The 24,698-nt window shown below is 41.0% G+C and overlaps 2 protein-coding genes across 2 annotated transcripts in view; one reads left to right on the forward strand and one right to left on the reverse strand.

Moving 5' to 3' along the window:
• Positions 1 to 554: 554 nt before the first annotated feature.
• On the reverse strand, positions 555 to 23,180 carry TMEM273 (transmembrane protein 273). Its single transcript, XM_030488094.1, has 7 exons — positions 23,151 to 23,180; positions 20,147 to 20,201; positions 15,812 to 15,862; positions 14,870 to 14,980; positions 12,632 to 12,656; positions 1,909 to 1,935; positions 555 to 1,135 (listed from the first exon to the last, which is right to left on the reverse strand). Exons 1-7 carry the CDS (start codon positions 23,178 to 23,180, stop codon positions 1,090 to 1,092), a joined length of 345 nt encoding a protein of 114 aa, XP_030343954.1. The 3' UTR covers positions 555 to 1,089.
• The window catches only part of C5H10orf71 (chromosome 5 C10orf71 homolog), a 70,723-nt gene continuing 53,640 nt past the window's right edge, over positions 7,616 to 24,698 (forward strand). Inside the window, exon 1 of the mRNA XM_030488552.1 lies at positions 7,616 to 7,864. The gene's annotated coding sequence lies outside the window, so the exon portion shown is untranslated. The remainder of the gene's footprint in view (positions 7,865 to 24,698) is intronic.

Below are 24,698 nucleotides of genomic sequence, written 5' to 3' on the forward strand. Positions count from 1 at the left end.
AATTAAACAGAACAGAATCTATAGCATTTTTTTCTGAACTCAGACCAAAGCTACAGGTTCACAGCTTTGACAAAGGTTGGAATGTGTTTACAAAGTAACTTGGGTTTAAACCATTGAAAATTATTTAAACTATTCTAAATATTCTGAGACAAAGCTCTATTTTTTCTTCTTGTCACTCCCACTATAATTGCAGCCAGGCAAAGCAATTCTGATGAAATCAAACTCGACAGAATATATGAGGCTAGAACAAGAATGAAGAGGCTGGGACACTGAGATTATTCACAAATTCTGATTGAATTTAGTGCATTGTTTTATACTAAAAAATAGGGGTGGGTGAATTTTGGAAGTGTCAGATTAGCTTGTTTGTAGAATGATGGCATTAAATGTTTTGTTTCAGGTGCCAAGAAAATTTTGGGGTTTTTTTTTTTTTTGAGTATACAAAACTGTTTTCATTTCAATGTTCTAAAAACAAACAAAACATAAAAAAAACATTATTTCAAAAAGGAATTTTTAATTTTAAATTATGATTCATTTAAAAGGCAGAGATTAGAACTACCACCTACAGCTATACAAGACATTAGTCCTAGAGCTAAAGAAGATGTAACTTTAGTGTGAATGAAATGTTTTCCTATTAACACAGATCATGTATTTCCTGAAAAAATCGAAAAGCCTTGTTTTGCTTCAATGTCAAATGGATTTTCAAGTCACTTCAGTCCTTATTTACCTATCTTGAAATACGGGTATGGGTGTGACCATGAATTCTGCTGCTGAAATGTATTCCTACCTTTATTTAATTGATTTTAGAAATCAATCATATACTTAGCACAGACTAAACAGGATCTATTAATGAGCAGAGCTCATCTATTTGATTTTTCTCATACATTTCCTTCATATACATGCTGTTGAGGATTGCAGGCTTCTTGTGTGCAGGTGATTGAAGTTAGCATGCACTATAAGCTCTTCCTGTAATCAATCAATCAGTCTTTCAATTAAAGAACAAAGAAAGGAATTGGTATTGGTGAGATTCCTGCCTGTGCACAAGGGACTTCTATTGATCCTCAGACCAGGTAACTGTTGATTGTAAAAGGTTTATTGATCATTTGTACTTTGTTTTCCTGATACATTGATGTCATCTCTGAAGAGAAAGAAAAATCACAGGTTAACAACAATTTGCTGGCTTTGGTTTTACCTGGGGTGATCCATAGCATCATTGTAAAAGCTGAGCTAGGAGATGCCCACATGTAAATTAGAGGAATTCTAGAAAATTATTAATAGAGCTGCTGAAATTACATTCATGAAGTTCCTTCCACTTAACTTTTCCTAGATGTATCTTTGTATCTTTGGAGGTATCTGTTTTTCCTAAGTGAATTAACAGAACAAATGATGATGACTTTCTGATGCCTTCTTCACTGTCAGGTAGGAATCCGCTAGCAGCAAGCAATGCATTTTAGGGCAGCATCTTACTATAAGAACTGCAGACTCTGGATTATCATCATTTGGGCTGCTTCCCAGCATTGCTTTGCCACATGAGTGGAGAGCAGCTGAGCAGCTCCTGAACCTGTATTATGGCTGAATCTTTCTAAGAGCTTACTACTTGGAGTATCTGCTAATGTGGGGGAGTTGCATTGCAGCTGCATAGGACAGATAATCTTCAGTGTGTCAGGGCCTTATGTTAGGGTATCCCAGTTATACAGCTGGGGAGGACAAGGCAATTAAATTACATGCCTTAGGCTATGTAGAGTTTCTGGCAGATCTGGGCTATCACTATGAAGTCACGGTAGTCCCACAGCCTTTATTGCTGTGCAACTTTTCCCTTTACCTACACGGATGCACAACTTCTCTGTTTCTGCCTATTATTGTCACTCCACCTCCCTGCTTCACCAGCCTCCCCCTTTCCCCAGAGCATACCTGTTTTGGCTTGATCCCACGTTTGACCTGTCAAGTATAGGGAGTGAGATATTGTGACTTTCAGAGCAATAATCAAACATCAGCATTCAAAGAAGTAACACATTAGGAGCTGGGGAAATTCAGGAGCTTTTTTTCTTTTTTCTTTTCTTTGCTGCTCTTAATCTTTTATTCAGTTTTACTCCATCTAGCGTCAGTGTTTGGAAATAAGATCTTGCCTTGCAGCCTTCAACTTATTTATATTAGATCTCATGACTCTACTGGGAAATAGTATTCATCATAGTCCCTTTCCTTCAATACTACTTAAGCAGTTTTCTGGTGACTTTGCTAAAGAGAGAACTCATAGGAGATTTGGCAGGGAGGGATATCCATCTTATAATTTTCCTCAGTCTTTTCTCCTTCTCTTGAGAGGAACTTTGTCAAGTGTCTTCTAGAAAGCTGTGCTGAAATTTCCTGTCCATTTGAAACTTACTGCACTAACCATTAGTGCCTGTAAGAAAGAATTAGGACCCGATTCTCATCTTTCTAGTTTGAACTGGTCATACAACCCATGGGAGACCATATGGTGAGGCATATATAGGCAGGAATAGGAGGGATTTTTTCTGTTCTGCTCCATTTCCTCCCTTCTTTCTCCTGTTTGGGGCTGGGGTAAGTCAGCATAACTCCATAAGGTGGCAGTACCTGCACTGTCCTGCGGTGTTTTCACCCCTAAATTTCCACACCGCCTGCTTTCCCCAGTCCTTGGGGAGCTTCCAGGGCATCCAGAGGTGTCTGCTGAAATGCAAGGAGGGAAGCTCGCCAGCACCTAACCAGTACCTGCCTGCCAGCCCACTTTGCCTGCAACCTGGTGACCACACTGGAGATACCTGGGGGTAGTCTCAGCCCTCTTGCCTGCACTGGTGTCTGGCACTTCACAGACACGAGGAATTTCTTTTAGCAACACAGCTCTGATGTTACCCAGGACGTCATGGTTATGCAGCAATGTTTTTCAGCTTGTTCTAAACACTTTGTGGCAGCCCTTTCCCAGAAAGGGGAGATATTTCAAAACATAATCAGGGGACCTGATATGGGGTGAGCTTATGAACTTGTCAAAATTTCTTCAGATAAAATAACACAGATTTAAGCATGTGAACCAAGTTATGCACATTTCTGCCTGTCTGGAACTGCAGCCATTAAAAATAACAATTCTCTCCTCTTCTTCTGACTGTGACAACAGATTAATGTAGAACAAGGCCAGTGCAAAGTGATTTGAGATAACTGGGATGAGCCAGCAATGGATTAGGTTCAGAGGTGCTCACTTGATCCCTTCCCCAGCCTGCCTCTGAGAAGGTGGCAGGGAACTACTGGGAAGGGCACTGTCTGTCAGTATTGTTTCTAAGTGATGTCCTGCCTGTGGCATAATCCTAAGTAACTCAATCCTCTGCATACAGAAAGAACAAATAAGAGACTGGATGGGAAGCCAATGCTTGTCTCCAGTTAGCCCAATGTAATTGGTAAGTTACCTAAAGAGAATTGCTTTCTTGCTGATGCTCTCAGGCAGCCTTCCCGCTGTTGACAATGCCAGTTGCTGAACGAAAGGATGGTCCAGCCTTCCCCAGCACCTCGGCTGTAATATTTTACTGCTTCCCTTGTGACAGATGTCCTTGAACAGCCTGATCTCTCTGGAAATGATTTTTATGTTATACCACATGGATTTTTGGTAGGGCCAGTTCCATAAGGCTGTGGAGATGTGCCACTGCCTGACCAGAACATGCAGCTGCACAGGGAGGCAGGGGAAGCTGAGCACGATTGTCTGTGGAGATGGGACACTCTTGGATGGAGATTGGTCCCATGCTTTGATCTCTTCCAGGGAGTTATGGAAACTCACTCAAAAGAACCAGTTCACAAACACTTTAAAACCAGTATTTCCACCTAAAGTGGTAGTTATTCTTCAGCACTTGCCTCCAGCTCCTAGCTCTCTTCCTCACCACTCTTATGCCTGCACAAGCATTTCAATGTCTGTGTAGTAAATCACATTTGAGAGTGGATCAGCAGTTGTTTTTAATGAAGAAAAAACCCAACCAACCAAACAAAAAAACACCCCACACCTAGTTACTTTTCAGTGTATCAGAAAATCAGCAATTTTCTTATTTTCTATCTATCTTTTTTTATATACATGTCCATACAAATTTTCTCTTGAAGCTGTGGGCCTCTGTGATGTACCTTTAAGGCAAATTTAAACCCATATGGAAAGCCTCTAAGCCCATGAACTTCTGTGAACCTATGAGAAATACTCCATGAGTCCCCAGGCATCTGCAGCCTGTAAGGCAGAAGTCATCATCACTGATCATTTCTTTCAGCTTGCTGTTTGCTCTCTGACACCAGGCTGTAAAGTGCCCATGGAATATGGAGATGGATGGTTATAAGCAACAACCAGAAGAAAAACAAACTTTGTATATCTTTCTTTCTTGATAATCAACTTTGTTGATACCTAGTACAGGTTGTTCAAGGCAGAACTCTTGGAGAGTAAAAGATTGGGGAACTGAAATAATTTATCTATCTGGCCAACTATATACATGTGCTTAAAAAAGGATCTATAAACAATCTTATTTTCTGAGAAGTCACTGAAAAAAAGTTCCATCTGAAATTAGTGATTCCTTTTTCATATATTTAATGTGAACTTGCCTAGAAATTAAATGGGATACAGTAAATTCTGTGAGTTGGAATATGAAGGAGTTCTGTTTTGAGGATGTTTTTCCTGGCTAAAAGCTGTAGAACTCCAAGTCCCTTGCATCAGGAGGCCTTGTTTTGTTTTGTTTTGTTTTTAAGCTGTCCTTTAGCTATGGCAGCAGCTTTCATTCCTAGCTAATCCCATGCTGTCACCTCTCTGACAATCCCTAGTCAACATAAAGCTACCCGGTCTGGATGGCAGACAGGTGCCGCCTGGGAGCAGGAGATTCTCGGCTCAGTGGTGTCTAATATTTGAGTTACCCTGGATGTCTGTTGACAGGAGTGAAGGGGGTGCTCTTCCAGAAACATTTCTCTTTTTCGTTTTTCATCCAGACTCACAGCAGCTCCAGGGAAAAGTAGAGTCACTTGTTTATTGCAGGAATCAGTTGCACCAGCAAGTTTGCCAGCAGAGACCACCATGTCTGTGGAAGGAATTGCCTCTGATGAATATTACCAGGAAAGTGTTCTCCTGAATCAGCAGGTTTGGCACCAACTCTTACAATCAAATGATTTAGAGATTAGTCTCGAACAGTTGTGCAGAGGGGTAGGAAGGATAAGGATTCCTCCCTGTTTGGCAGCTGTGAAAAGGTCAACCACAAATGCAGCCCCCAGATCTGAGGGGAGCACAGGCATCCTGCGCCAGATGCTCTCCTAGGGAATGTGGAGGGTGGCCAGGGAGGAGCAAAAAATAGCCAGAAGTGTGGCTCAGCCCATCAGGCTGGTAGCTGGCATCAGTGAAGTATGCTGTATCCTGGAAATGGGTTTAATGAATTAATCTTACCCTGACAGTCTGGGCTATATGTGTGTGGATGTAAATATAAAAACTGTCTCTGTGTGCATATGTGTCTGCATATGAGGTATTCCCTCCATTCAGGAATGGTGCTAAGAGGAACTGAGGGCCTGAAAGTGCCTACAGAGTGTCTTAGTACTACTTTTTAATGCCTGGTGTCCCCAGCACAGTGCAAAGCTTAATGTCCATGGTTTTGAAGTGTGTGATATAAAGATCAATTTCATTTTATGGAAAGGGTAACCTGAGCCAAAGCAACTTGTTCAAGGTTGTTCAGAAGAACAAGTTTGGCTAGACAGGACAGTGACAGAACCAGGCAGAAAATCTCTAGTCATTGGTGGCCATTGCCTCAACACAGAATGAGTATTTAATTTTTTTTTCTGCAAATGTATATGTGCAAGGAATTGAGACAGCCATTTCTGCTGAGAGCTTTTGCTCATTTTTAACACTTAACACAAACATGCTTGGAGTTGTTTAGGCCATCTCTGTTCATACTTATGTTTATTTGCAGTGGCATGCATTATTATGGCGTTTGTGCAGCTTTTAAAGATTTTTCATTAAGCTTGGTTCCCAAGATGTGTACTGAGAAAACCTATGGCAGTGAATGCAGCCTTCCTTCAATCAGCCACCCACTAATCCCTATAGTGCTCAGCAAGGAACTGGGCTTGCTCAGCAGGGCCAGGCTCATCTTGTGCAGGTGATATCTGCTGCTTAGGCAGAAATGCAAAAGCACTTCACAAAGAGGACTGTAGCCCTCCAAGTTGTCTTCCACTTTCATTCTCCCAGTTGTTATTCACTACTGATATTTGGCCATGGTGGTAATGTGAAGGGAGACTCTACAGAAAGCAGATCAGAAAGGTATCTTTTTGACTGATTTTGCAAGGCTTATCATGGAGGAGGCCAAGTGTCTTTGCTGGCTCTGTTTGTCCTTCTTTGTAAACCTCTAACAACTTATGAAAACTTTATGTTGACCTGATGATTGGGTTGTCTGTAGAAAATATTAGTTGGCAGAAAGAAAGACCTTGAAAAGGGCTGCTTCGAGAAAAAAACATGGCAAGTGAAAGAACAACTTAAGATTTATCTGAGGAGTGTTAAGAGAATACACTCAAGTCTTCGACCCCAAAGGTGTCAAAGATTCTGCTGAATCTACATGACAGTTTTCTCCAGATCCAAGAAGATGACACTGATTGTCATAGTTTAAAAGGAATATTCCTGGGAGAGAAAAAGAAAAAGGAAGCTTGTTTTAGGAGAACAAAGACAGATGCAGGCAATTCAGTAGCTTTAAGGAAGCTGAGAATTACTAAAGAAATCCAGGAAGTTGCCTGGATTACTGGGGACTTAGAGAGAAGAGGGGTGCATGCAGGGTATGGCTTTTTTTTTTTTTCCCCTTTGCTTCATTTCTGTTGTTTCAAGGTGCTTTATGCCCATCCATGAGAAGGCTACTTTGAACTGGTTATAGCTCCTGTAAGGAGGATCCGGAATACTGAAACTCAGTTTTGCCTCTTCCACAAGTCCAAAAGATAGCTGGGGCACACAGAAATGGAAGTGTGAAAGATGAAGACTCAAGGCCAAATGCTGCACTCAGACAGCCCAAACCAAAGACAAGGATGTAGTCAGTCTGTCCAACAGCAGTGGTCTGCAAAGTATGCATTTTATAGGCACCACCATTTCTAGTCCTCCAAACGGGAAGAAACAGGTGTAGGCTACGGACAAGGGGTGAAGAAATCTCCAGAGACAGTGAGAAAGATGGCCAAAATGGAGATGGGAGAATAGATGGACTAGGAAGCAACAGAGCTCTGCCATTTCCGTCAGCTACAGTGATGGCCATAGGCAGGTGAAAGCTGAACAGCCTTTGAAGCTTTTTGATACGTTCTCCAGTGCTTTTTCTTCTCTTCTTTCCCATATTCCTCTGCTGAACTTTGCTCTTTCCAAACCAGACAATGTTTTCTTTCTATGGCAGGAATGTCATGGCTGCACACAAGGGCAAAACCGAACTGAGTGGGGAAAGGGAGGTAACAGGTGGGCTGGGGCAGATCCACTGGGGTGTGTTTTTGTGGGCCTATATGAAGTGATTGTTGTGTCAGGGAGGCCCAAATGCAGTGTGAGGTGGCTTCTGCTGGTTGTCTTCCTGGCAGGTTTAGTTTCTGACTGCTGAAGCTCTTGGGTTTTATGTTTGCTGTTGTAAAGCAACTTGGAGGATTCTGTCTGTTCCAGGCACTATTCTGCTAATGAAGAAATATGACACCTCCCAGGAAGGACTGCCCACATCAGGTGTCAGTGGTGTTGGATGGCTTCTGATAACAGTTGTGACTCTTCCATTCCATTAGTCACCATCTTTTGGATGAGGGTTTTTCCTTGTTACATGTCCGAAGACCAGGCTGGGAAGAGACCAGGCAGCTGGGACTCTACAGGAAAGACTATGCCACCTTTCCAAACGATTCCATACCAAGACTTGCTCTTCTGGTAAGACTGGTAACACTCCAAAGCTTTCCTCATAATAGTAATGACTGTGCTTAACAAATTCCTTTCCTATGCCTGTATTTGTTACTTGCATCCCATGTGTTGGAAGAGGTGCATCAGAAAGATAAAGTGACAACTAGTAGCAACTGAGGGAGCATGTTTAAGCAATAGGAAACTTGGAAGGTGGAGTCTGTAATCTCGCAGGTAAAGATACGAGACTATAGTCTCGTATAGATAGACTCCTGGGGGCATATGACAGACATAAGTTTATGCCTAGGAAAATGTGTGCTTCTTCATATCCACAGCTGCAGCTGACAATGTTTGTTAGTACTTTGTAGTGATAGACAATTCAGTTGTCACATATTTTGTGTAATACGTCATGGATTTCATCTCCCTCTGCAAAGGTGTCCAAACAAATTCTGTTAACTTCTTAATGGTGGTCTTAGCAGGAAGCCTATAGCTTGAATGAAATGTGGAAAATGAACTAGCCTCATTCCAGTTTCTCCAGGCAGCAAAGTGAGATACCTTGCTGCTAGGAAAAATGTGCTCTCAAAGTCGGGTCAGTGAAAGAAAACATGTCTCCAAGTCTGACATATTTACACAGGAGGGAATTACTTCATTGAAAAGTAATTAAAGCTCACGAAAGTTGTAACATGGCTTAAAACAACCAATACCAGCCCCTGTTTCCTGCTCTCTTTGTGTAAAAATCTTCTGTGGAAAAGACATTTACGTTACTCTGATTAGGAACTGTATAAAGATAATTCCTTTGCAGATTTATTTTTGGCATTATGCTATTTCAATTACTTTTGCCATTGAACATGCCTATAGTAGAGCAGCAGTATGTTCTTGCATCTTAAGCAGATATAATTTCAATGGATAGTAGAGTGGCTGAGATAGTATCGCTCCCTGGCTGCAGACTGAATGTATAGTGTTACATGTGAATAGCTGGTGCAGTATCTGAGTCACTGTAATGCATTTCAATGCCCAGTGTCCTGTGCAAGCTGTGTTTCTAGAACACGATCCTTTTTTCTTGTGCACCACTCTTCCAATGACATGTTCAGACAAGGCCAAAATGTATTTTGTTTCAATATACGTGGATTTTGATTTGTAAATTTTGGGCCCATTTTCCAACCGACACACACTTATGGCTTTCTCAAGTACCTCTAGCATCACAACTAGGTCTCCAGTTAAGTTTATTTCTGAGCTCAGACTCCAGTGACTAGACAGGTTGCATCTCTCATTTGCAGCTGATAGGATCAGTGATATGACTTATGCCTGCTTGACTGGCTTCCTGTTTGGTAAATGGTGCAGTCTGTAATTCACAGCACTACAGACAGGTTTGGACTATTTACATCAGAAAGAACTGCTCTCCTCTCCAAAACAGATTTGTCTTTCTATCTGACTTTAAACCTGTTTGAAGGATATGAAATTTTTAGATCAGATCCTGTTCACCATCTGCCCATCAGTGCAGCTGGCTACAGACCTGAACATGACAAAATGCTAGGAAAAAGGTTTGTGGCTCAAATGTTTAGGCTAAGACAGTTACGGAAGTTGGAAGAAACTGCAGCTCAATATTCAAACTTGCATGTGATTGCCCCTTTGCCATGCCATCCACCTCTGATGTTTACATTTTCCAAGTGGATGATTTCACCTCATGTAATCCATGGTGCTGTTTTTAGAGTAAGGAGACTGGAGACTTTCAAGGTGCAACAGTATTCCAAGCCTGCCTCCATTTGCCCAAAAAATGCTCTGATTCTCAAGAGTACCTTGTGTTTCCTAAGCATAGTCTAGCAAGCAAAGAGAAATCAGTCCCTTACAAGAAGTCAAGTGAGAAAATACAAGAGAACATCTAGATGCTGCTTTGGGTAGCAAGAAAAAATGAATGATAAGCTTGGCACCTGGCTGATGCACCTTCCAAGCTCTTCCTCTCCTCCATCAAACACCAGAATGACTTGTGTATTGCATTTAAAGCCTGATCTCCTGCTGAGTGATTTATATGGGGGTCTGTAGAACCCAGTGAGTGGCACGGGGAGTTTTGGTGTGTGTTGTTGCCCAGGATGTGTTGAGGCAACAGATTCCGTTTTGCTACTGCAGAAGGTTTAAAATATGTACCTTTGCCTGTTCAGTAAACATTCTCTGTCTCTCCATTCTTCTCCTTGACTCTGTATGTCTCTTTTCTTGTCTCCTGTCAAAATAAATCTGGCTGCCATGCACTGTAGTTAACTCAAAATACTGCTAGTATTAAATGTGCCCAGACATTTTTATTAATACATTAAACTTGCATGAATTTTTTAGGCATAATTTACCAAGCTTACACCAAGATGGCATTTGAAACTGACATGAGCTATTAATTAAAAAAGAGGACATTAAATAATTGTCAGTTGACATCTAAATTACTATTTTGTTAGCTGACAGAAGCTTGCCTTAAGCCTCTTCTGAAGTGTTAGTAAATATCCCATTGAGTTTAAGGGCATCCCATTATGAACTGATTATATAAATCTTAACATTATATACCTGATTAAATAAAGTTGTAAATGCTGTTAGTTATTTCACAATGAGCTGTCAGTGTCATGTGGGTGTAGAAGCACTTGTGTTTTAAGTGTTTGGGAAAGTATCAAGGGGGACACATCAGAATGCTTCCTGATTTTAGTGGAAACCTGTTCTTGCTATGTGTTGGTTAGGTTCAGTACCAGCTAATTGGGGTTCTAGCATAAAAAAATATTATCTGCATCAAGGCATTCAACTGGTATAGGCTGAACAACTCCATTGACTACGATAGTACTGTGCTGGGTGACACCTACTCAGAGTATATCCCAGCTAGGGAGAGAAATTACTAAAGGGCTTGAGGCTCTTGTGGGAATAATGATGTGAAATTTACAACAAAATTTGGCTGAAGGTGAGTGCTCTTTCAGTTGGATAAAGGTTTTTTTCCTGAACAAACACTAATAATCATAACTGGTCAAGAGACAACAAAGTTGTCTGCAGAAGATACACCAGCTCTCGTCTCCAATCCTAAAGGATTGGAGATTATCTTGGTCTTGATTATCACTGAGGGTTTCAGGTTGCCTGCATCCCTGAGTGATTCAAGATGGCCATGTGACTGTAATGTTTAACATACATAGTTTTGCCCTCAGACATTGTGGAATTATGTCTTCTTTAACTGGTCAGTGCCAGTAGCTCTGAGGCAAAAAGTTTGTGTATTGTGTCATGTTTCCAGCCTGATAACCAGGATTTTGGCATGAAGCTGGAAACTTCACTCTACCTCTTAGGAAATGCTTGTAAGCTAGGACAAGGAATCATAAGGGGTCAATGTAAGGTCATCGTTAAAGATGTTAAATTTTGATGTGTGACAAAGTCAGTTGCTTTCCCTAGAAAGATCAGAGGATGGTATCATAGATGTTCAAACTGTCGCAGCATTATAAGGAGCAGGGGAGGTAGAAAATGTGGAGCAGTTCATAGATCATACCATCTGCATTTCATCCAGGCAGTAAGTTTATTGTCTTCTGTGTCTGATCTTGACTTTGTGCCTCTTCTCCTTTTATTTCCTTTTCTCTTATTCTCTGGCTTTTCTGTTTTGGCTCGGCTCTTTATCATGCCCTTCCCATCATTGTTCTGTCTATACCGTCCTTAATACACCAGGAAGTTTAGTGGGCATTCTAGGTTTGTTCCTCTGGCCAGATAATAGTCTTAATCTCTTTTAGGTTAATACACAGAATTTTTCAGTGTCTTATAAGAGAATAGTGTGTTACTGGAAAGGAAACATTTTGTGATACTTGTGTTAGTTTGGGCAAGTGTCTCGCTGGTAAAATAACAGATGTTTTGCCTTTCTCTGGGCAGGCAAAGCATTGAAGTACTTGCTGCAAGGGGTGGCCTTGCTTTGATCTTTAATTGAGTGTAAGAGCAACAAAATAAGCAAGAGATACTTTGCTCTTTTTATGAAGAATGACTGTGATGGGGACATCCTTCTATCCAGCTGTCTAAGGGAGGCCAAAAGCCATTTCTTAGGTCACTGAGTACAGCTGTTGCCTTCAGTTCATGAAAATGTTAATTAATTAATGTCTGAGTTTTTTTAGTCACTTATAAAATGTCTCAAAGGGACATAAAAAAGTATCCATATCTGAAGATTACCATCAGTCAACAGATAATTTGCAGTCCAAAGTCTCTGCTCCTGTACATCTGTACCATATTGCTGGTCGTTGGAGAAGATGAGTGGCCATTGCCTAAGCAGTCTAGTCTCTTGTACCTATGAACCCATCACATGCTCAAAACCTAAAATGGTCTTATTGTTTCTGGGTTAGGGAGAGGAATGTGAAGGCCAAAAATATATTGCTTCCAGCAAGAATGATCACTGCATGACCTTGGCCTGTAAGAACACTTTTGAAACAAGGCTTTTGGCTTTCATCCCTTAAAAATATCTTTTTTTTTTTTTTTTTTTTAAATGAATTTGCTGTGATAATACATAGTAAAAATTAAAAAAAAAAAAAAAGCTTAACCAAAAGTGTTTGAAAGATTTTCTTTCTAGAAAGAATCTCAGTCTGCTGTGATTTCTTTCCTATTTCTGAAATGTCAAAACCGTGCTACAAGAAATTTCCTTTTTCCGCACAGATACGCTAGATACACTGCGCATCACGGTCCACTAGATGCTTGCATGTATGTTATGTGTTACTCAAATCACAGTTGTGGGGAAGCATCATGCATAAAGAGAGGAGTTAAACATTACAGTTTGTGTATCACACTGCCTCAGAAAACATGTGGGACAATGACTCTTACCTTCTATCCATTTTGCCATCTGACTCTAAAAAGACAACAGGAAAATGTGATTAGTTAAGAAAAATAGTGATAGGCCTGCTCAGAAGTTAGGAGGATGCAACCAGGAGAACATAGTTACAGCTGATAAGATCCAGCAGTTTTTTCTGAGGCAAAGCTCTTTGGTATTAGTAGTGTCATGCAACCTTCCTATAGTCCTTGCTTCTTCCAGCTATAATATGCCAATTTTCTCAGACTTGTATCTTTGCTAATATTTTGGATATTTTGAGTATGATCGTAGCACATTCCCAGAGCGTCCTGAGAAGCAACTTTGATGGCAGATGCTTGATGAGAGTGAGGTGGAAGCAGTTTCCCTTTAGGCCTGCAATGTACTGCCACTAAAGAAAGCATTAGCCATTTGTCTTTCAGGAAGTGGCATTACATTGTCATTTGTATCCTCATGAGGTACCTGGGCTGTCTGTATGCAAAATGATCCTTTAAAAGACCAGTGTGTACTGTAAATGGGATGAAATCAGGTTGTGACTGATAGACTGAGCTCACTGTAGCAGTACTGGGCCCAGAGAGCTCAGTCTAGTTCACTCCAAGCTTAATAGTTAAGATCACTGCTCTCCTCTTTACTAAGCAAGCAGTGTGTCATGTTGTGCTAGTGATTTAGTAGAGTTAGACAGTTCTGGATGCCAGAAAATTACCTCTCATTTGTTGTGTGATGGTTAATGCAAAGACATAGCCACAGAAGCAAACTTTTCTGGATACAGCGGATGGACAAGCAGCTCCTAGTCCTGTGCTGTAACAGCCTGACCGAGTTCTCTCACTGCATTTTCCTTGCTTAAAGTCTGGTTCATCTTTCGTGGTGGAAAGTGGCTACATTTATCAGAATAAATGATTTATTATGTTTTTAAGTGGACTGCAAAAGCCGGAATTTTGCATACAACCACAGCTGTAAAGGTGCTTTTTTGAAATTCAACATGGAGATTTTTAAATTCACCATTGTGTCCCTGCCCATGGCAGGGGGGTGGGAACTAGATGATCTTTAAGGTCCCTTTCAACCCAAACCATTCTATGATTCTATGGCACACAGAGAGCAAGGCTTTCAGTCCCCAAGCTCTTATGATAGTTCCTTTTCTTTCAGTAAGGATTATTTCCACACATATTTCATGAGATTGCCTCACCACTTCCATTTCTGCTATGGTTTCCTTCTAAGCTGAATTCTCATGTACTACTACGAGTACAGACCTCTCTTAACAAGCTAAACATAGGCTGCAAAGATTTGCCTTAGCAAAGTCCCAGGGCTCTTTGTTGCAAAAAAGAATAGCTTATACTGATGTTCCAGTCAACCTGCCAGGACTTTGCTTTTCCTTATTTGCCATTAACTGTTGCTATTTTATGTGCTATGCTCTTTTATTTCTAGTTTTTAATTGCAACTGAGTGTTACTTTGTGCTGTAACTTCATTCCACAGACAACAGTTGTATTTCAGCAGCGGAAGAAATCATCACAATATTTGTTCTGTATGGCTCTGTGAAGCACTTTGGAGTGCTGTCAAGTAATAGAGTATCTGAGGATGGGGGGCCATGGGACAAATTCTGCCTGTCACTAACTTCTGTCTACTAAAATGATGGGCATTATTCAGTTTAAAATTTCGGTTTTGAATCGAAAACCATGTAAATTGATGGTCCAAAGTCAAAAGGAACTGTTACTACCAGCAGTTATGATTTTAGGTCAAAGAGCCTTTGCCTGTTTCAGATGAAAAACGTGCTTTTCCCTAGCAACTTGAAAACCAGTCGCAGTGGAAAACTTACAGTTTTGTTATGTACTCTGATGGAAACTGCATATCTTAGTCACACAGTGGCATTTGAAAGAGAAGTCCAGAATCAGTGAAATAAATAGTAATTTTGGTTAGGAAGTGTAAGCCTCTTGCCCATCCTGTAGATGCAACAGGCTCTTTATCTTATGTTGAATAGACAGAATTTTGTTTTAAAAATTAATTATTCTAAAAGATACATAAGCAGTATGCTGAAGTGAATCTGTTTCTCTGATACAGTTAAAGAGCAGAGTTGGTTATACCAAAATGTGAACCTGCAGTTACAGGTACTCCAGCACTTCAGGCACTTTTTAAAATAGTTCAAAGGAAAACTAGAGCTGTAGCACATTCACAGTTCCTAACACTGAAACTCATATCTGCTGTATTGGAACATAAGGAGATCTAGATCTCTGGCTAAGAAAGCAGGAGTATTTTTTCTTACCTCCGAAAACATTGTCAATCATCTGGCTTTTGATCATGCAGATTATTACTGCTACAAAAGCAATTGCTAGAAATGCTCCCAGAGTAACTCCTATAATAACATATGTGAAATCTGCAAAAATTGAAAACAAGTCAGTGAGTATACACTGTTAAGTAATACATAGAGTCTTTGTGTTTCAGACGTGACACGAAGTTTCCAAAGTTTAAATGCATCTCTAAATAAATAAACCTATTTATTCTTCAGAAGGGCCTGATAATGCTGAGACACACTAGGTAGCTGAAAAGAGTTTGTTCTTTCAACCCTCTGTACATCATGAGACCATGTCAACTTGCAGCTAAGGGGCTCAAAGCCATTTTATGATAATGAACAACTTTAGCCTTTGGTACGTGCAGATCTCAGCTGAGTTGTATAGCTAGGGCTCTGCTTTTCCCCCCAAAGTGAAATTCCCCATCCTCACTCCCTCATCACTCTGCATCCTGCCAAACTCATTCCTGCTTCCCATACCTGCACGCACATATCTTCTTCTCCATCTCCTGGTCCCCAGCTTTCTGCCCTGCCCAACTATTCTGCCTCTGTAAGTCTTCACTGAGAGCAAGCAGGAGAATTTTATGTGTAAACTAGGGGCAATTTTGTGATGTGATTTTCCCACCCCCATCACTGTGTGTACATAAGGGTCCACCTTCACCTGTCAGGCAAGAGGATGCCTGTGTTGAGGGCCTGTGTTCAGGATCTCCCTATGCTCACTGTATTTACCTAAAAGTACTTTAAAAGCTTCAGTCACACAGCAGGACTCTGCTGTGCTAGGCAAAGTACAAACATGCAATCAGATTATTATCTTCCACACATAACAAGTACGTAAAGTCTTCTAAGCATATTCATTTTTGTTGTATTTCTTTGCCCTTAATTTCCTGTCTGGAAGCAAAACTCTCACCATGGACTCACCTATTTCCTCCTCTGAGTTTCCAGAAGCATAGACCTTTGCTCTCCAAAAATCTGAAATGGAAACATTTTGGGCTATTAGGACATCAAGGAGAATGCTCTATATTCAAGGAGAATGCCTTATCTGGGTATTATTTCCAAGGGGATGGTTGATCCTGGTAAAGCTTAAGAAAGGATCTGAGGTTTCCTGGAGTAGTGAATTGTTATCCATCACATTAATGAGGACATCCTAAGAATGTGGCCACTGCATGTCACGTTCTGGACAGAATAGAAAATAGAAAATTTTAACATTTTGTGTTGTGTTAGCACTGTTTCCATTCCAGAGTTTCCTCCCTGCAAGCCTGGAAGCTGTATGCAAGAGAAGTCGCTATAAATCAAGAAAAAGCCTACCAATGCAGTAAATCTACTGGCATGCTAACAAGAGAGAATTTAGCACACCCCAGCATGCCTCTCCAGAAAATGTGTCCCAGTCCTTCCTATAGTTCTAGTCTTCAAAATGCAATTTATTCCTAGTAGAGAGGAGTCTTCCTCTTGTGAGAAAATGTTATGGGCTGGAAGCAACCTTTTCAGAGACTCCCATGCCAAGTTCCCTGTTCATGAAAGGACACCCTCCTAGCCCTTCCCTTCTCCATTAAGCACTGAGCTGTGCTGCCTGATGCTCAGAGTCTGTGGGCCCTCAGAATGGAGTGGCTTTGAAGAAAACAATTCATTCCCACATACTTTTTGAAGGAAATATTCAAAATTTTCCAAAGAGAAAAAAAGTCAAGAGAAAGGAGAGGTTATGTTTAGTTTTACTATTGCTTGCTTATTATAGGAAATGGCTAAAAATGTACACTCAAAGTTTCTTTTTCAGTGATGGGCATATTTCCACCGAAGTCTTTCCCGGTACCTCCAACTGATGTAACTGATGTGTAGCTGCATGAGGTGCCTGGAGCATAAGAGCATATCTGCTTTAAAGGCAGATATGACTCCTGCATTTTAAAACAACATGCTGCTTGAGGTTTGGGGGGCTGTGCTTTCATTTCTTGTCCTTAAAATGAACACTATAAATACGATTACTTTTAAACTTAAAGCACAGTCCTCCCACTCCAAACCCAGCCATTTTGGTACCTTTAGAGAAATCTATCTTGTGTCTCCTTTTCAGACTGCTGAAACTCTCTTGAGCAAAGTGTGGGCTCCGGGGCTTCCATGGTTATGTCAGAAATATCTGATGTATTGGGTAGCTCACAACAGATTTGTTTTTATTTCCTGATCTTAATCAAATTTCTAACCCCAAATATTCATAAATTATGATCCAAGCTTCAAAAATCTGGAGACAAGCTTAAAAAAAATCTTGAGTTTTACAGCAAATATATTTTGGGAACTATAATTCTGAGCTGAAAGTCCTTTTTTGCCAAACTTTTCTTCATACTTAAAATGTCTGGAAACTTCTTTTATACAAGCAGAAATGTTTTCTCTCCAAAACCCCCATGACACTCAAAGAAGGGAGTTGGGAGGGGTGGGGAATCCAATTGCAGCTATGATTGCAAAAGCTGCTATACTGAATGACTAAAATCAAAGTTACAAAGACAAGGAAATTTAAAAAAGAAAAAATCTAAGACTACACGGTGAGTGTAAAAAGCTCCTGATTTTCCAGATCAAAAACCAGACTCTTTGCTCTCGCCTGTGAATTTATTTCATTATAAATTTAAAAAAAAAAAAAACACCTTTCTTCCATCCCCTTAATTATTCTTTGTGTTCATATGAAGAATGTTTTAAATTCAAATATAATAAAAGTGATATTGTAATACTTTTATTATCCTAACGATCATTATACATAGACCTTAATATATGCTTTCTAATGGAATTAAACCGGTGACAGATTATGTGTTTTATGGCAGAAATAATATTTTACATGGAATATTTTATGTAGGTCAGTTTAATATATTGAAATTAAATTATTAGTTTCTTTTTAAAAAGGGAGGAAGGGAAATCTCTGAAAACCCACAGGACTAGAGAGAACACTTTCAATTCATATTTTCAATATGGTTTTAATTAAGGTTTAATATTGTTTACTGGGTGCTGCTTAAACACAATTTGCTGTTGAGGGCTGTGTTAGATACCTGGCTTCTGTCTGTTTCAGATTCTTCTTAGGTGGAAAGAAGTGGGTTCACTAAATCAAATACACGTGTTGCTGTTTGACCCAGATCCCATCTTCAATTTAGATCTTTTGGGGATGTACACAAACCTCCTGCTACAGAGAGGTTAGAAATGGTGCCTTAAATTCTGGAGTGCTCTAGTCCCAGTGCCAGGTTTCTGACCCCTTATCTCTGTATTTAGACTAACTCCCACATCTTGAACAAGTCCTCTGGACTTAGAGACTTATTTGCTTCTGGGTGGAAGAGCCTTGCAGGTGAATGCAGTATCTATACTTGAGTGACTCGTGGATCATTTTACAAAGGGTCTTAAAGTAACTGATGGTGCTTTCTCACCTCTCTTATGTACCTGGCTCAGGTGTAGCGTGCAATTGGCACTGTGATAAGGATGTGCCCTCCCGGGCTCTGGCAGCATCAGAAGGCTGGTGAGAGGTGTGGGCTGCATCTCTAACTAACTGGCTGTGGAATGTTTTTGTGTGCGTGGTGTTGGTAGAGAGTCCAGAGACTAGACAGGTCCTGTGTTAGAGGTGGGGGGAACAAAGAAAGAATAAGTGTGGTTGTGCTGAGGCAGCCTGCCTGGGGAGCTGGGTTTGGTGTGATATGCTGGAGCCAGGCACGCTGCTTAGGAAGCTTTTCTTCTGGCTGTCCACTGTAGTCCTCTGCCACTGTGGTTACCTCCTCCAAAGCAGAGCTGCTGAGCAGGTGGTGGACATGCAGATAAATAGGCCAGGCTGGGACTGGGCTGGGAGCCTTTGTCTGCGATTCTAGTGTATCCCTGGGCAGGCTTAGCCCTCCTCAGGCTGCGCGCAGAGCTGGGCAAAGCAGAAAACAGCTCCTGCGCTGCACTGAGGGACGTTCTGTTCTCCCTGTGCCCTCTGCTATGTAAGTGTGCTCACGAGCTGTTTTGCCAGTAGGTCAGCCCAGTGAGGAAAGTGGTGCAGAATACAGTTTGGGCGTAAGATCAGGGAGGAGGAATAGCTCACTTTCCCCACCTTGTTAGATACTGTGAGCAACTCCCAGCCATAACCTGCTGTGACAATTGGCAATATGTGCCTTGCCTTTCTCAGTGGACAGCACTTGCCTTAGTCCTTTTGCTCACTGCCTCCTGCTTCTGTGTGACTTTCTTCTCCTTTCCTCCCCCATCTCGGGTTTCTCCTCATTGCAGCACATAATGGCTGGTCCTGTGGCATTGCAGCAGCCTGGGGTTCAGGACCATTTCTCTTTGGGACAGCAAATGGGAAAGGAAGCAAATATCTGGGAAACCCTGAGGTGGGCTGTAGAAAGAGATGGCTCACAGTGGGTGTCTGAGCAACTCCGGAGTCAAATAAGGAATGCCCATGACAACAAAGAGGTTACTGGCAATGAGCCTGCTGGACATCATTAAGGAAAAACGTTATTAAAAGAAGTATTTTGTCTGGTATTTAGTGTAGCAAAATTCCCAGCTACAGATGAATTTCATAAGATAGGCACTGTTGGCATCCACGCAAATGAAGTCCTTCCTTGGACCTCAAATTAGAGGCAAAATCCTTCTCTGTAGCAATAGATGAAGACAGGAGTCACTCTTACATGGAGACAGAAATTTGCTGAGCTCTAGTCTTTGCCAGGCACACCTCCATCCAAGGCCTATAGATTGCTTGTGCGTTTCCATGTGTCAGTTGGAGGCATGTTAATGCATTTTCCTTGTATTTATTGCAAAGTGCCTTTTGCTATAGAACATGTTTTGCTGCCCTTGAATCTGCATCTCTTTGCTCTAAACAAATGCTACTGTACTAATGGGACTTGTGTCATTTGATTGGTGAGCAGTAACTAGTTAGTAACTAGGGAGCAGTCATTGCTGACTTCACACCTGTGGGAATGGTTGATTATGTATGTCTTGCATGGTGGACAGTTTCTATTCCTCTGGAGTCTTGGAAGTGTCACTAGAAAGGCGCAGAGGGCTTGAAGGGCCAACAAAATCCTGTGTGTACCTTGAGAAGGACTACAAGAGGATAGAGCACTGCTGTAGAGCTATGGATAGCTTTGCTCACAGAAGCTGAGGTAGGAGCAGATATCCAGTGGGTGCAAACAGGAATAGCTGGTTTGTATGATCCAGGCAGGAGCAAACTGCCCTTGTGGGATTCCCCAAGGATAGACGATTTTTTATGAATTTCTGCATGAAGTAGGGTAGTGTGGGAGGTGTTCATTAGGTAAAGATGAGGCTTACCTGATGTCTCAAAGACCACAGTAACTGCTGTAAACTTCTGCCTTTGTGGCTGCTGCTAGCTCCATCCTTCCCATTTAGTCTACATTAGTCCCAGTGTTAATATGGCCCCTGCTGACACTTGCTATCCATGAGCCCCAGTTCTTCCCTGCGCAACGTGGACATGAGTAACTGTGGAATAATAGGCAAATTGTGAGAAAGCTGTGCTTTGGGCTGGCAGGAAGCATTAGAAGCAAGATGAATCAGAGGCATCAAGTTCTGTAACGGAGCATCGTGGTTTAAGCCCAGCCGGTAACTCGGAACCACGCAGCCACTCGCTTACTCTCCCCTTTCTTCCTCCCCCCGCTCCCGGAGGGATGGGGAGGAGAATCGAAAGACTGTAACTCCCACAGGTTGAGATAAGAACAATCCAGTAACTAAGGTATAATACAAAACCACTACTGCTACCACCAATGATAATGAAGATAAGAGAAATAACAAGAGGAGAGAATGCAATTGGTCACCACCCGCCAACCGATACCCAGCCTGACCCGAGCAGCGATAAGGGCCTTCTGGGTAACTCCCCCCAGTTTATATACTGGGCGTGACGTGCTGTGGCATGGAATACCCCTTTGGCTAGTTTGGGTCAGGTGTCCTGTCTCTGCTTCCTCCCGGCTTCCCCTCCTCCCTGGCAGAGCATGAGACTGAGAAAGTCCTTGGTTGGAATAAACATTACTTAGCAACAACTAAAAACATCGGTGTTATCAGCGTTGTTCCCAGGCTGAAAGTCAAAAACACAGCACTGCACCAGCTACAAAGAAGGAGAAAAAATTACTGCTACAGCTGAACCCAGGATGGTGAGCGTGGCAGAGGCCAAAACTGGCTTGCAGATAGCATGCACATAGATGAAATTTTTTCTTATGCTCTGCTGAAGTACTGTTTTCTATACGGTGCCAAACAGGATGCTCGGCACCTCTGCCGTCTTATCTGCAAGGATGCGGGTATTTAACTTCCCGGTATCTTCTGGATTCACACAGCAGACCCTTTAGCACTCAGTGTAGGAAATGCTAGCTGAGAAAACTCAGTAAAATACCTCACTGTCTCAAAAAATGTTCTGTCTCCAAGAAACAGAGTTCTAAACAAAGTTTTAAACATCATACATAAAACTAGACTGGGAAATAAATAACCCTACCAAGCTCAGGGGAAAAAAAAAGCTCTCAAAAAGGATTGAAAAGAAATATGATAGATGACTTACGTAAGAGTAGAAGAAATGTCAGTAGCACTGATATTCAGCTTGTTAGGAAGGTCATTGCAAAGTTTTGATACTGAAGTTTCACCCAAATTTTCTGAATTGAGTTCTTCTGCACTGCCTTCTCAAAAAAATTAAAAACAAAACCAAACCCAGACATAAAGCAGGTCATGTGACTATACTGGGAAATTTCAGCCACATCCTGAATAGTTACATTTGCAAACAGAAGTTCCCCTTCTAGGGTTTCAGTTAAACATATAAATAAATTCCCCACTTGAAGATCTTCTGTGGAGGAGGTGGACAGAAACAGTCACAGCCTAGTTCAGCTGCTTTGCTCTCTAAGGTACTTTTAAATGCTAACCTTTAGTTATTAAAAATTGAAGAAGTCCTGCCGCAGTGAATTGGTCTTTGCTCATGTCTTCTAAATCCATGGACATGCAAGTGAATTTTCTGTCTTAGAAGGAGAACTTTCTAAAGCAGTCTCTCTCAACGTTGCCAGCATTTTTTTGAACTCAACATGAATGCCATCGTAACATTTTGAGGAGAGGAGTACTTGGCTAAACATTTCCCTTTCATAATTAGCTTTTTAGGAGCGGAATGGAAGAAACCCACTATGGGTGCAAAACTATTGCAAGCCAGTTGCTGAAAAAGAACTTATACCTAAGAAAAATGTCCTGCTGTAGTAGTAATTAAAAAGCAGGAACTTACTAGCAGGTGATGCTTCTGATAGAAGTCAAGTTTATTCTTTGAACCACAATGAAAGAAGAGTTTTTTCTTCAGGAAAATTCATCTTTCAAACAGGTTAACCTGTTACAAAAATGAATGACAGCAAAGCATACAAGTAAATATTAGCCTTTTTTGCTAAGTGAACCCATTCCTCCCAACTCATTTCAGGTCCATCCTTCAGAAAGGCAAGGCTCAAAGAACATGAGCCCCATTTTATTGCGGCAGAGATCTCTAGGGGGTCTCTCTTGCTTTTACCTCTTGCTTCTTGATGTACCTTTCTGCTTTAGATTAGTCCTTTGCTGTCTGATATCTTCATCTCATGTAGATACTTATATACACCAATCAAAGTAATCTGAAACACATTTGAAGTGAGAAGTTTTAAGAGAGAAAACTCTTGGATACTTATTTTTCCTGATAGTGGTGAGGGAATGTTTGAGCAATCTGATCTCAGCAGAATCTTGAGTCTTCAGGCTGGATGAAACATCTGTCTTGCTGAGTAAATTGCAGTTATAAAGCCTCCTTCCAGAAATCTGTTTTTTAATGGGACCATTATAGTCCATAAGGAATGCCGGTGACTGCATGTGTATGACTACCTTGGTGGAAAAATGTGACTGCAAATAAGCAAGATGTTCACAAACATTTAGTTGCTCTGACAAGCTGTGAGTGAAAAATTGTATTTATGACTTCCAGGTGTTTGTGGAGGAATAAGCAAAACACTGTGTTAGCCAACAAATAAGACTCTTGAGGCACTAAAAATATAAGTAGAGATGACCCATGTGCCCCCTGAGATGGCCTCACTTCCTGGCCTATTCTGTTGTATGAAGCATAGGTAAAACTGGCGGAGTGTGGTAGATGTGATATAAAGTATTTGTTAATGCTCTGGCCTGTTGTGAGTGTTTGTGTGCACACATGCATGTGTTTGTAATTTATTTTTGCTCTTTCACTGTTCCTGGTTCTCTCTGGGATCAGAGTTGAAAACACCAAAACCAACAAGAATCTCTGCACCAGCAAGATAGAAAAGATCCTTGTAAGAAACCCCTGATGTTTTCATACCTCATGTGTTTCATCTGCAAATGATCCCATGCTCTAAGTTTCCTGAGAACCACTTATTGAAGGAATAGTATGAATGTCAACTCTCTCTCTCCCCTCCCCCCTTTCTCTTTTTGTTTCCCCCTTTTTTTTTCTCTCTTTTTTTCTTTTGCCTTTTTCCCCCTTTCTCTTTTATTTTTTCCCTTTCTCTTTTATTTTTTTACCCCTGGCCCAAGCCAGTGGTCTCAGGGGGCTTTCTTATTCCAGAGAAGCAACTAAACATTGAAACTAAATATTTGGCTGAAGTCTCTAAAGCTGCTTGGTTTATTCCATTGCTACTTCTCCACAAAATGCTTCAGACAGCTCAACTAGCTAACTGCACACTGCTGACTACATATGTTTCACTAGTCTCATTCACAGCATACCTCCAGTGAGAAAAAGCACTGATCAGAATAAGTCAGGCTTAATAAAATCCTGCTTTGCAGTAGGTTTATTCTGTTTCTTGACCAAACTGGGGAATGTGGTTTCAAGTATAGTCATCATTATCAGCCTTTCCTCTTATTACTCACCCTCCAACATCCAGCCACTGGGCAGGATATATATGTTTAATTAATTCTGCTTTTACCTTCGACCTGTAAATAGTGGGAGTGATGTCAGATTTATACGTTATATGAATAACAAGGATTTCTCAGGAGACCCTATTCTGGTGAAAGAGGCTAACTGTAATTTTCAGCTGTGAGTAATTGTATATAATATAATCCTAAATGATTTTTCTTCTGTAATTTCATTAGAGTTTAGAAATTTAATTAGATTTTGAATCACTCTGAAATAAAGTAGCAAAACACCCAGAGACTAAGAGCAGTGGTTATTTTGTCCTCTGAGGCCAGAATTCTTGGTCTCAAATTGGCGTGTGTTCATTAGGAGGAAGTTTGCAGAAGTTCTTGATATATTATTGTCTTTCAGAATGGACTCTGAATAGGTCTTTGGAGAGCATTAGAAGAGCACACAATTATTATACAGACTCTTTTTGAGGTTTAAGATCATCTGCCTTGCATATACTTAATAAAAATATGCCTCTAAAGTTGTTTAAGAAACTGTGGAGATAGGAAAGATGCTCCTCCAGTGCCTCAGTGCTCTTCCTGGTTTATTAGCAACTCTAGTACCTGTGTATGATGATACAGAGAGGAGTTGTTTGCTTCACTTTAATGATTAGGTAGGTTTATGGTTATTTTTATTGCTACACATATGAACTGTCATGGTGGCTGTAATTAGAGGCACACTAAATTCTGTTCCTTCTCTTCCATTCTAAGTTCAAAAGAAATCTGTCCTTCTAGCAAACTTTGATTCTCTGTGGAATTCATCCCATGTGGAAAAAATGTAATGAAACTGCACTAAACAGGCCAAAGCAAAGACCACTGCAGCAGCTTGTGATTATGTGGGATGTCAGGATAGTTGTAGTGGGTTCAGAAAGGAGATCCTCTTAAAAGATTCTGAGGGATTAAATATGTAAGTGCTTGTTCCCTTTTTGTTTTAAGTGGTGTAACATGGTTTGTGTTTGTAGAGATGCCCAGG

The sequence above is a fragment of the Strigops habroptila genome, chromosome 5 (assembly GCF_004027225.2).
Source record: "Strigops habroptila isolate Jane chromosome 5, bStrHab1.2.pri, whole genome shotgun sequence".
NCBI lineage: Eukaryota > Metazoa > Chordata > Aves > Psittaciformes > Psittacidae > Strigops > Strigops habroptila.

What these genes read in the sequence shown, in the direction of transcription:
- TMEM273 (XM_030488094.1), bottom strand. Translation starts at nt 23,180, where the DNA reads ATGGGATCATTTGCAGATGAAACACATGAG. An exon ending in TTGCAGATGAAACACATGAG is followed by an intron (nt 20,202 to 23,150) that starts GTATGAAAACAT and finishes GGATGGAGCTAG; the next exon opens with CAGCAGCCACAAAGGCAGAA. An exon ending in TGTGGTCTTTGAGACATCAG is followed by an intron (nt 15,863 to 20,146) that starts GTAAGCCTCATC and finishes TTTCCATTTCAG; the next exon opens with ATTTTTGGAGAGCAAAGGTC.